Source organism: Camelus ferus, chromosome 8 (assembly GCF_009834535.1).
Source record: "Camelus ferus isolate YT-003-E chromosome 8, BCGSAC_Cfer_1.0, whole genome shotgun sequence".
NCBI lineage: Eukaryota > Metazoa > Chordata > Mammalia > Artiodactyla > Camelidae > Camelus > Camelus ferus.
In genome coordinates this window covers 71,315,620-71,328,223 of record NC_045703.1, presented here as the reverse complement: position 1 = coordinate 71,328,223, position 12,604 = coordinate 71,315,620, and the positions used below count along the sequence as shown (strand labels likewise).

Sequence of the window (12,604 nt, the reverse complement as noted above, 5' to 3'; positions counted from 1 at the left end):
ATTATAATCATCAAATTTGCTAAGAGGCTAGATCTTAATTATTCTCACCACAAGAAAGAAAGGATCATTATGCAGCTTGATGGGGTACTAACACGTGCTACAAAGGCAGTCACACCACAGTGTGTCATCGCATCAAATCAACGTTTGTGCACCTTAAACTTCCAGTGTTATATGCCAAGTGTGTTTCAGTTTTATAAAGTAACGGTTAAAAGTGGATGTTGTATAAGTTGTCATTTGGAAATTTTCTATTGTACGTATATGCATGCTTTCAAAAGATCTGTAAATTGCAAGTGTAGATTTGTACTGTTCTTGACTCATGAAAAGCTTCCTATAGACAGCAGGAACTGGATAAATAGAATTGGTGTTTTGATATTATTTCACTCGATTTCTCTGTATTCCTTTGAGTGATTTTGCTCAGCTAGAAAAGTATTTAAGTCGAAGAACCAATTTTATTTGCCATGATAGGGAATCAATAATTACTGGATTATCTAAATACTTAATGTGGGCCTTTGAGTTTCAGTTACAATGACTGTGATTAACTTATGCTTCTGTGTTATTCTAACCTTAAAATTAGAAAAGAAAGAGTGTTTCTATATAATTTCCTTCCTGTGGCATTCACATTAGGAGTAGTTTTCACTTGTGACATTATGCCTGCAAAGCCCCTCGGAGAGTTCTGGCACACAGCCAGTGAGGAGGAAATAAACGTTAGCCGTCTGAAGTATTTTAATTACTGCATGAAGTTAATATATATCCATTCATTCCTCAAGTTCTACTGTACAAGGATAAAGAGACATTAAAGCAGTCTTTGGGCGTAAGTTCCATGTTGCTAAAGATGAGCGTGATCTTAGACAAGGTGTAGAGTGACCATCATTGTTGGCTTTCCTTTGAAAAGGACTGTGTGCTGTTGATTATAGGTGTTGGGAAATTTCTCGGAGTCCTAACTGAAGGATTCCATTTCTTTCACTGAATTGATAGCTTTTCTTCCCCTTTTATGTCTTCAGGATGAACGATTTCCAAGAGGTACCGGACTGGAGTCAGGGACACGTATCCAGTCTGTTCTTTGTCTGCCAATTGTCACTGCGATCGGGGACTTGATCGGCATCCTGGAGCTTTACCGGCACTGGGGCAAGGAGGCCTTCCGCCTGAGCCATCAGGAGGTGAGCCCCCTGCTCGCTGGGCTGCAGCGGCACCTCCTTCGCTGAAGGCCCTCCTTAATACTGCTCAGTTAATAAATGAATGAATAGGTAACAAGTGAATATTTAAAACCATAATTTTCCTAATAATATTTTGATACTAATGATTTTTAAAAACTTTTTTTTGTTTTGCAGTTATTTAGAGAGGAAACTCCGGATTAAATAGAGTGATACAGAAATATAGTAATTTATTTTAGTAGGGATCCGTTTTAACAAGAAAAATAAAATTCCATATTGTAAATCACATAAAGTAGTAGGATGACTTGGGAGCGATTTCACATCTAGTTGTCTTTTTGTCCCTTTAAAAATGTCCCCTTCCTAGAGAATGTCGTGGGTAAAGCTTTCAGCACCAAATCCATTTGGGAAGCATATGTTCCATTCACTGTTTCCTGACTCAGAACGGCTCATTAATGCAGCCAAATAGGATAACGTCGTCTGTCACCCGTGGTGTTCACCCAAGGCCCTCAGCGGCCTGTGCTCTGTCCACTTACCGAGATGACCCATCTGCTGCGCTGCCGGCCCCTTCCCTCCCTGCAGCCATGCCGGGCTCCTGAGCGGTCTGACTGGCTCCTGGCTGGCTCCCCCATCCTCCCTTTGCTTGGACTGTGCTTGTCTTCGTCCCCAACCCCAGCCACTCGGTCTTCAGGAACGTCCTCAAGGTCATCCTATACATGCAGCCCTCGCTGAACCACGTACAGACTTGAGTGGCCCCTATTGGGTCCTCCCCTCCCCCGGCTCTGCCCCTTCCCTCTGGAGCCCCTGTCACAGCCAGTGTGACGTGCGTGTCACAGCCAGTGCGGCGCGCACGTCCCTGGCTTCCTTCCTCTCTGCCCACAGCGCCCTGCATGCTGCTCTTTGGCTGACGCTGTGTCTCTAGCACCAAGAATAGTGCCTGGTCCCCAGGAGGCACCCAGTCAATAACAAATGTTAAATGAATGACTATTAAGCGAAACCAAATAGCTAGGGGCTTGAGAACCTGTCAGCAAAGTTTTGGAGCTGTTTCCTCATTTTAAAGTGGTCATTAAAGGGCTTTTTAATAGTACTGTTGTTGAACTGAAAAATAATTGTTTTATGTTAAACTCATCGGATGATAGCTCTCTTAATCAGTTTGTCTTCCTTTTTCTCCAAAACTGAGAGGAATAAGAGTGCGTTAAACTCAATTAAAAAGAAGTGGGGCATGTGAAAGAGAAACTTTGTACGTATTTGGCAATTTGTGTTTGGCAAAGTATTCAAAAACGCAATGAGCTCAGAAAAGTCACCGTATGTATTTGCGCCGAGTCTTCTGTCGGGATGCCTGCGTGCGACTGATGGAGGCTTGTCTCATGCTTTTTTCCAGGTTGCAACAGCAAATCTTGCCTGGGCGTCAGTAGCAATACATCAGGTGCAGGTGTGTCTTTGGGGCTTCCTAAGAGAGGAGGCTTGTTTAGAGTGTAGCCCTGGGGGCGGAGTGGAGGTTAATGAGTAACCCAATGCTTTATTTTTGGACATGAGGTATTTTGTTATTTTTAAAATGTTTAATCTATTCACTTATATTTACTCACGCCCTGCCTTAAATATCTTCCAATTATATATGTGTGTATATATATGTATATAGAATTTTAAATCATTTATGTAGTAAATGATATGTGTCCTCTCTTGTTAGGTTTTGGTTTTCCACTGAAATCCCAGGAACAGTCTCCTCCTGGCAGTAACACTGATATTTTTATGATGCCATCCTCTAAATTAAAATATTAGACTAAGTAGTATATGAAAACATTAATTTTAAATTTAAGACAACTGGTTATTTTGAAAACATGATCTAATTTAAAAGATCACAAACTGCATCGGGTTTTCCTGATAATTGGACTTTAAGCCTCAGGAACATGATGGCAACAGAATTTTGTGCATTTCTTGGTTGGGGAGGGGAGGGGGTAATTAGGTTTATTTATTTTGATAGAACCCAGGGCCTCGGGCATGCTAAGCACATGCTCTACCACTTGAGCTACACCCTCCTCCTCTGAAGAACTTTGTTACGTATCTTCCACATCTTCTTTTTTGTTGTTTGTTTCTTTAAGTCCATTTCAGCAGACTCGGGTTGACGGGGACCGGTGTGATAGGGACAAATAGATCCATGTACATGTACTTAGGACGGTGGTATGCGGAGCAAGGACGTGTTGGATTTGACATCACTGAGTGTCAGTGGAATACGTGTCCAAGTACAGTTTTTTAAAGCATTAAAGTGTTGATTGTGTTATGCTTTTTTTTTTAAATAAATAAGGTGAATAGCATTCTGGAATTTTTTCTTAAATAAGCATAAATCCGTTAAAATTAATAGCCATTATTTTATATGGCAGGTATGCAGAGGTCTTGCCAAACAGACTGAATTGAATGACTTTCTACTCGACGTATCAAAGTAAGTGTTCATTTCTAGGGCTGTGGTAGCTCTTGTTGGTCAACAGTTTAAACCAGGTGCAGGCCCTGACGGGGGCAGCCTGACGTCCTCTGCAGTCAGCAGCCAGCAGAAGACCGGTCTTTACGAGGGAGGCGCTGAGGTAGCCTGGTAAATAAGCCTGATCGTATTTTGGATCATAACTGCATTCTCACCCATGTTCACTTTACAAGTGGAGGAGTGCAGATGTACGTATGTGGTGATCTTGTTTTGCAGTTTGGTGTGTGTTTTCTAAACAGACTCCCTAGAGCGTGTTGGAGACTTTGGAGCGCAGCACGCGATATGTCTCTGCTTCTGCAGGAGGAAATTGCAGCAGCAGCCGGGGAGGAAACGCTCTAGTTCATTATTTTCCAAAAAATCCTCTCTGGCATTTTCTACAAATGTCAATAAATTAAAACATGGTATTGATATTATTATTTTAATTTTTCCATGTATAGTAGCTCAGATATCATTTTTGAGAAAATGTTCCATTTCCCTGAAGTTTGACCTAGAAAAACCCCCTCGGGCTGGCAGCGGAAGCATTTACAAGAATTTATTAATGTCAGGCTCATCTCGGTTTTGCTTGCTATGGGGAAGATCTGTGTCTATCTGACCCATCTACTTAACTGTTGAAATCTAAAAAAATGCCCCAGGACCTGGCGACTTCAGGTCACGTCCTCTGACAGGTTAACTGAAGGACCACGTGCCCGCTCCTGCCCGGCCGCCAGCGGCGACCTGGCCGTGTTCTCGCTCGCGTCACTTTGGCAGCGCTTCCTGGGTCCCTCATCGAGAAGTAATCCCCTCACCAGTGATCCTGAAGTTGCTGCTTCGTGTCTTGAAGTGTGAAATTAGAGACGCGTGGGACTGGGAGAGTTCCCTCTCGGTCCCCTGGGCCAGCTGTCTTCTTTGAGACAGAACTGAACAGTGCCTCTGGGACGCAGGGCGTTCCTACTGCAAAGCTCACAGGAGAGCACGCTGTGCGCCTTCTCTGGGCGCCGACGTGTTTAGTGTTTTGCTCGTCTCCCGCCGTCCAGCGAAGTGCCTCCGGGGACGCCTTAAGTCTCTTCCCCAGTGGGAAGACCTTTTGCTTCGCCCTGTTCCTTGCCATGTGTTCCTCAGCAGACGCTGTAACTAAGCAAATCAGTGGCATCAAGCTAAACGATTTGTCTTCTACGAAAGGCAGTGTGTATGACTGTAAATTATCTTAACGCTGAGTACACTGCTACGTTTCCACACCCCTAAACTGAAAGCCGCTCCTTGCCGGCGGAGTCTGTATCAAGACTCTTCTTTGCATACTCCCTGTGATACACGCTGGCTGACTTGTCTGCTGCTCAGGTCCACGTGTTAGTGTGTATGCCATGTACCTCCAGGACATTCACTTGCGGTTGATAATGATGAATGTGTATTTTACCTGAGTGAAGCTGTGAGGTCCTTATCACTACCTGTATTCTGATATTTCTTCTCAAATGAATTGCAGTGCTTTCTTAGTACAGTTAAACTACATTTTAACTCTTGAGCTTTTCAGTGATAATTTATATTTTTATCATATTGATGAGATTTAGCAAATTTAAATATTTTAATTTCAGATCACAGTTATTAATGAGATCTTAAATATGGTGAAACCAAATTTATTCCTTCATAGTTTTAGTTAAATGCTACGGACTTTCTCTCTATGCTGAATACTGACTGGTAAGATAATTATTTAATGCATCTTCTGGAATTAGAGTCCTTATACTAAAGTCAATGATAAAGTTTCATTTATCTCTTTAAAATAATATTATTGATTGTTTCCACAAAAGGACAAAAATCAAACAACATATACCTGTATGTTTTTTATTTAAATGTAGGCAAAACTGGGAAATGTCTAGTATGTTCTGTGTGCTAATGATGTTACTTACAGGTTTTATGTTCCTTTTTTTCCAGAACATATTTTGATAACATAGTTGCAATAGATTCTCTACTTGAACACATAATGGTACGTTGCCTTCTGTTTTGAAAATGATTTTATTTAACCCTCAGATTCATGTCCTGCTAGATGGTTGAACATTTTAGTAAATGAGACACACCAGTATTTTAAATATGATGAAAGGAGCTCGTAGTGATCTGGAGGCACTGCCTTGGTTTATTTGTCACCTTCTGTTCATCTTGGAGGGGTTTTGAACAATGTTTTGAAAGTACCTGAGAGTTTTTTATTATCTAGTGGCGAGCTAATCTGAAAAAACACTTGATTTCTCTTTATGATTCATCAGAATACCTTTTGCATGTCGGCTGTATTAGGAATTTCCAGTGGATTCTTCCTGATCTTGAGGTTCATTCTTCTTAGTTTTAGTCCTAATTTTTCCTCTCTTGCAGAAGACTAGCAGGCGCTTGGGCCTGAAAGCCTTATGAAGCAGAGTCTTTTTTCCATGTTTCCCTGTGTTGCTGCTTTAGTGCCATGGAGAGACTCCACTGAGGAAGTGGCTCCCAGTGGTCAGAGTGATGTGTTTGGGACCCTGTGGGTGGCCAGGACTGGCCTGCTTGGTGTATCCATGTCCTGTTGTATATTTTGATAAATGTCCTTTCTCGTTCTCATTTCCCTGGTCTTTCTCAAACTACTGTAATCCTGTGCAGTAAGGGTTTTTTTTCAGGTGTAACTTATCTCTTGGATGCCATGGCAGGGCAGATATGGAGTGTGATCTGCTCAGTGTCCTGTAGAAATAGAAAGTTTACTGAAGGTAATATTAGGGGTTATTACTTTCAGCACATTCTTTATGTAATTAGTGACATTGATGATTTTACAGTTGACCTTTGAACAACATGGGTTTGAATGTGTGGGTCCACTTATACGTGGGTTTTTTCAGTAGTAAATACTGTGGTACTACACAATCTGCAGTTGGTTGAATTTGCAGATGTGGAACCATGGTTACAGAGGAACAGCATGTGTGGAAGGCCAATGATATGTTATACATGGATTTTTCAACTGCACATAGGGTCAGCCCCCCAACCTCTCCATTGTTTAAGGGTCAACTGTATTTGGATAAAAAAAGAGAGTAATTGATTGCACAGAAAGAATAACCTCTTTGATTATGACAACATTTAAGGAATTGGTAAAGCAATAAATATAAGAAAAATATCAAAATACGTAGATATAATATAGACCAATGTAGAGCCTGTACAAGGAGTACAAGAAGCTCTGAGTAACCAGTTCTTGTATTATTAAAATTGTATTTTAAAAAAAGTTTTAGCGAGATATAATTCAGGTACCATGCAATTAATGCACTTAAAGTGTTTGATTCAGTGGTTTTTAGTATATTCACAGATATTTGCAGCCATCACCAGTCAATTTTAGAACATTTTCATTACCTCAGAAAGAAACTTCACACCGTTTTAGCTCTCACCTCTCTGCCCATTCCCCTGACGCCTCAGTCCTAAGCAGTTACTGATTTACGCTCTTTTTCCATGGGTTTACCTGTTCTAGACGGCTCACGTAAGAGGAATTATGTAATACGTGGCCTTTTGTGTCTGGCTTCCTTCACTTAGCATAACGTTTTCAAAGTTCATCCATGTTTGTAGCCTGTATCAGGACTTAATTCCTTTTTATAGCCAAGTGATACTCTGTTGCATGGATATACATGCAACAACTTTAAAAACTCAATTTATCGACTGATAGGCACTTGAATTGTTTCTGTGTTTTGGCTAATGCGAATAGTGCTGCTCAGGACATTTGCGTAACATTTTTTATTCTAATACCTGTTTTCAGATGTTTTTAAGTAAGAGTGAAGCTGCTGGGTCGCATGGTTGCTCTGTGGCTAACTTTCTGAGGGACGGCCAAACCGTTCTCCACTTCACACTCCTACCAGCAGCGCACACACGTTCCAGTCTCTCCACATTCTCGCTAACACTGGCCATTATCTTGCTTCTTGGTTATTGCCCTCGTAGGGGGTGTGGAGTGCTATCTGTGCGGTTTGACTAGCATTTCTCTGGTGATTGACGATGTTGAGCATCTTTTCCTGTGATGAAGGCGTCAGCTTCACTGGCTGCTTTTTAGCTGAGTCTTTTACTGTCGAGCTGTGGGAGTTCTTCATGTGTTCCAGGTACAGATACGGCTCCCCTGCCTGATACATGATCGGCAGGTATTTTCTCCCATCTGTGTATATTGTCTTTTCACTTTCTTGAGAGTATCTTTGAAGCACAGAAGGTTTTAATTTTGATGAAGCCTAATTTGTTTCTTGTGCTTTTTATGTCACATCTAAGAATCCATTGCCAAATCAGACGTCATGAAAATTTACTCCAGTATTTTCTTTTAAGAGTTCTTTAGCTTTAGCTTTTACATTTGGTATTTGGACTTACATTAGTTCATTTTTGTTTATGGTATAAGGGTCCACCTCATCCTTTCACATGAGGCTATCTAGTGTTCCAGCACCATTTGTTGAGAAGACTGTTCTTTCCTCTTTAAATGGTCTTGTCAAAACCATTTCAGCATAGACACATGGTTTTCTTTTTAGGCTCTTAATTCTACTGAATTGATTTATATGTCTAGCTAAATGACAGTCTCACCCTGTTTTGATTACTGTTGCTTTGTAGAAAGTTTTGAAATCAGAAAGTGTGAGTTTTCCAAATTTGTTTTCCATGTTCAGTATTTTTTGGCTGTTTTGGGTCCCTTGCAACTCCATATAAATTTTAGAAATCTGCTTGTCAATTTCTACAAATAATTCAGAGGGGATTCTGGCAGGGATTTTTTTTTTGACTCTGTAGATAATTTGGGGGAATATTACCATCTGAATAATATTAAATCTTCCAGTACGTCAACATGGGTGTTTTCCATTTATTTAAATCTTTTTAATTTCTTTTCTGTAATTTTCAGAGTATAAGTATGCTCTCATTTTGGTAAAGCTATTTCTAGATATTTTATTTTTTAATGCTATTATAAATGGAACTGTTTTCTCAATTTTATTTTCAGATTTTTCATTGAGAAATATATAGAAATAAAATTAGTTTTTGTATTTTGATCTTGTACCCTCCAACCTTGATGAGCTCTAATTTCCAATAGTTTCTTAGTGGGTTCTTTAGAGATTCCTATATGCATGATCATCTCATCTACAATTAGTGATGGTTTTATTTCCTCCTTTCTCATCTGGATGCTTTTTTCCCCCTTGCATAACTGTCCTGGCTAGATTGTCCAGGGCAGTGTTGAATTAGGGGATGGGAGTGTGGACATCCTTGTCTTGTTCCTGATCTCAGAGGAGAAGCATCCAGTCCTTCAGCATTAAGTAGGTGGATTTGCTGTGGGTTTTTCATAGGCAGCCTCTATCAGGGTGAGGAAGTACCCTTCTATTCCTAGTATTTTTTTAGTGTTTTAAATCATAATTTGATGTTGGATTTTGGTCACCATCCATTTTCTCTGCATTTATTGAGATGATCGTGTGTTTCTTGATTTTTATTCTATTGATATGTAGTATATTATATAGAGGCCTTTTTGGATGTTAAAGTAACCTTGCATTCCTGTGATGAATCCTTCATCATGGTGATGATTTATATTGGAATGACCTTAAGTTTAATAAAATCATAGGTAGAGTTGATATTTTTAGCATATGGAGTCTTCTCTTACAAAAATGTCTAATTTTCAGTTTTTAAAAAATCTCTTGCACTTGAGTGTATTGGCTTTGGTCCTGCGTGTTTGGTAAGTTTTTTCAGTTTGCAGTCTTGGATTTTCAAGAAAGAAAGTTATTTATAATCCATATAAGGAGAGCAGTGGTTCTGTGTTTCCAATGTTTACATTATTTTTGTTGTTGTTGTTCTTAATGCATTTGCTGGGACTTAAGAACCCTGTTGAATGGAACCAGTGAGAGTGGATGCAGTTTCCTTACTGCGCCTGCTTCTCACGTTCCATCGCTGCATGTGTTTGCCGAAGCTTCCCCAGCAGGTACTATTCATCAATGTAAAGACTTTCCCTTCTGTTCTTAATTTGCTTTGAGTTTGCATCAGACCAGGTGTCAAGCACTATCACATTTCTTGTTCTTAAAATGATGTGGTTTTGCTTCCTTTAATCAACTAGGACAGGAAATTGTGTTAGTGACTTAATGCTAAACCACTCTCGCATCCCCGGAATAACCCTTGGGAGGAATCTTTACTCCTCAATTGGTTACACTGTTTCTGACTTTTTCATCTATGTACCCAAGTGAGACTGCTCACTGGTTTTCTGTTTTCCTGTCTTTGGAGGGTGTTGGTGCTGGGGCTATGCTACACTTATGTAATGACCTGAGAAATGTTCCAGCCTTTTCTATAAACTAAAATGGCCTAAGCAGTAAGTGAATGATTTGCTCCTTCAAGAGTTGGTAGGCGTCAGCTGCAAAACCGTTTTGGTCCTGCTGGGGCACAGATCTCGGATTGTCCCTTCAGTTTCCTCTGAGATACTGACTTCCGGTTTTCCCTCGTCCCTTTTTGCTGTAATGTTTCTTGGGAACGCCTGTACTGCCTAGAGCACGTGAGTCACAGCTGGCGTTCCAAACGATGAGCAAAATCTTCACAGGCTCTGTCCTTACAGAGCTCCTAGTGTAGTGGCGGAGACAGACCTCTATCAAATGCCATCGTAAGTGTAAACTGCAGTCACATTAAGGACTGCAAGGAGCAGAACACAGTGCTGTGAAAGCTCCCAATAAGATCTGACCCAGTCGAGGAAACCTCCCGGGACTGAGGGGTGTGGGAGGGCCAAGGAGGCAAAGAGGAGAGATGGGTGCACTTCGGAGGAGGAAGGAACAGGGTGCTTCCGTGTACAGATGCCCTTGGAAGGGCCAAGTCACTTGGACCTTGTAGAGAGTTCTTTTAAACTAAAGGGTGTAAGATCAGATTTGTGTTTTGAAAAGACAACCCTGGATTAGAGGAGGCAAAGAGGAGACTGAGGTTAGATTTTTTTCTGAAAATGTTTTTGATCATATAGATGAGGTTTCTTATTTTCTTATTTCCAGATGAGCAAATTTGGGGTAATCTTTAAATTCGTAGGTTATCATTTCATCTTAATAAAGTGTTTCTTCGTTGGGGTGATGTTGGCTTTTGGGGCAGAACCACTCCTCTTTACACAAGTCCATGGAATAAACAGAAACGCCTCCGCCTGCTCTCAAACGCCCTGTGGCGGGGCGGTTCACCCTGCAAGCTGAGAATTCGTGAGTGAGACTTTCCAGCCAATTTTATAAGTGGTAGGTGCTTTAAATATTCTTCTGATCTATGCTTGCATTCCCTTCCTCATCTGTAATGCAATTAATGAATATTTTCTGACTTACACCCGAGTCCTGATTAACAAATAAGCTCAAAGCAAGTCTGACGTGAAAGAGAGACGCAGGGAAAGAGAGAGGAGTTTTTTTGGGGGGTGGGGTCATTAGGTCTATTTATTTATTAGTTTTTTTTTTAAAGGAGGTGCTGCTGATTGAACCCAGGTTCATCCCCAGATTGCGTCCTTGCCTTTACTGCTATTATAAACTGTACTAAACCACTCTGATTTCTTTTTATTAAATTTATAACGTATTTTTACATGAGATAATATGTTTTCCTCTGGCCACAAGGTGGCCCATGTACCTTTTGCATAGACTTTTGTGGTGGCTCTTTTTCTCAGAATTCTTTTTCTCTGAGCAGTAATTTCATGTTTATCATCTGGAGGGTTGAGATTGCCAGAATTCTCGGTATAGGTAAATACAATATTTGCAACATATTTGTAATCCCAGCCCACTGGGAACAGTGGGATATGTTAGGCATTAAAGAAATACTTGTTGAAGGGAATTGCACAAATGAGTGATGAAATGAATACACAGTTTTTCGTTCAGAAATGGAAAAGCTTATTTGCTGTAAGAGCGTAGGCCATGGGAACGCCTAGTATGAGTTCAAACACCAGACCGCCATTTACGAGGCGTGTGCTAGGGGACAAGTTAAGCTTCCTTTCTGTGCCTCAATTTTTCTAATATGTAAAATGGAGATAAAATTTTCCCCTGAAATAGTGGCGTTACTGAGAGGACTATATAAAAGGTGCCTGGCACGTAGTAAACACGAATTGTTACATGTTGTTATTAGTGCAGCAAATAAAATGCAACGAATGTCAGTAGGAACGCTGTGTGTCTCATTAGAGGTTGTGCTTCATATTTTTTACAACTGGAATGTTGGGAACACCAAGCAGTTGGAATGGGTGCTGGCCTTAGATAAGCCGACAGAGCTCGGGCCAGGGCACCGGGGAGGCCCGCGAGGCCCTGGGAGAGGAGCCCGGCGGCAGGCCAGTGCTGCCCCAGCCCGCCCGGGCGTGCTGAGTGTTCCATCCCCAGCACACGGCGTGGTACAGAGACTGACTTACATCTTCTGTATTTGTATACCCGCATTTATTTCTTTATAATGCGAATTTCCCACTCAGTTACAGTGTAGAATAGCTGAAATGGGCATTTCTGATAAAGTTTACCTGTAAACTCTTTGAACCACTCATTGGCTTACTCTTGTTTCTTGTTTGTCTTTAGATATATGCAAAAAACCTGGTGAATGCCGATCGCTGTGCCCTTTTCCAGGTCGACCATAAGAACAAGGAGTTATATTCAGACCTGTTTGATATTGGAGAGGAGAAGGAGGGGAAACCTGTCTTCAAGAAGACCAAAGAGATCAGGTACAGCCCGGAGGAGCGCGTCGGTGCTGGGGCTGCAGCTGCGCAGGTGTCCTGTCACCCACTCTTCTGTGCTGTGCACAGGTGTGCTGACAGCACTTGTCACACTGTGGTATCATTCCCACCAGGACCCGCCTCCTGAAGGTAGTGCTTCTGGGAATGACATGGCAGTGCCAGCGAAACCGCGCCTAGGAAGCGTTAGCGTCACTCCTGGAAATGCCGTCTTCCGGAGGCGGTCCTTTTGGAAATCATGTTGGAAAAACTTACTAGTGCTCCCAGGTAGGTAAAGGTGCACCCCGCCTGGAGTCTGCAGGGTCTCCTATGTCTAGCAGCAGGTGTACCTAAACAGTTCTGTCCCCACCCTCCCCAACCTATAGGGCTGTCTGAGTCCAGGCC

At 41.5% G+C, this 12,604-nt stretch overlaps 1 protein-coding gene across 9 annotated transcripts in view; it reads left to right on the top strand.

Moving 5' to 3' along the window:
- Positions 1 to 12,604, top strand: part of PDE10A (phosphodiesterase 10A) — a 537,273-nt gene that overhangs the window by 453,713 nt on the left and 70,956 nt on the right. For 8 of the 9 annotated variants that reach the window (XM_032485326.1, XM_032485329.1, XM_032485331.1 and 5 more), the window contains 5 exons: positions 1,002 to 1,157; positions 2,530 to 2,580; positions 3,527 to 3,585; positions 5,524 to 5,575; positions 12,069 to 12,211. In XM_032485326.1, the coding sequence (XP_032341217.1) occupies positions 1,002 to 1,157; positions 2,530 to 2,580; positions 3,527 to 3,585; positions 5,524 to 5,575; positions 12,069 to 12,211 (461 nt within the window). The remainder of the gene's footprint in view (positions 1 to 1,001; positions 1,158 to 2,529; positions 2,581 to 3,526; positions 3,586 to 5,523; positions 5,576 to 12,068; positions 12,212 to 12,604) is intronic. The other variant, XM_032485325.1, reaches the window with a different exon arrangement.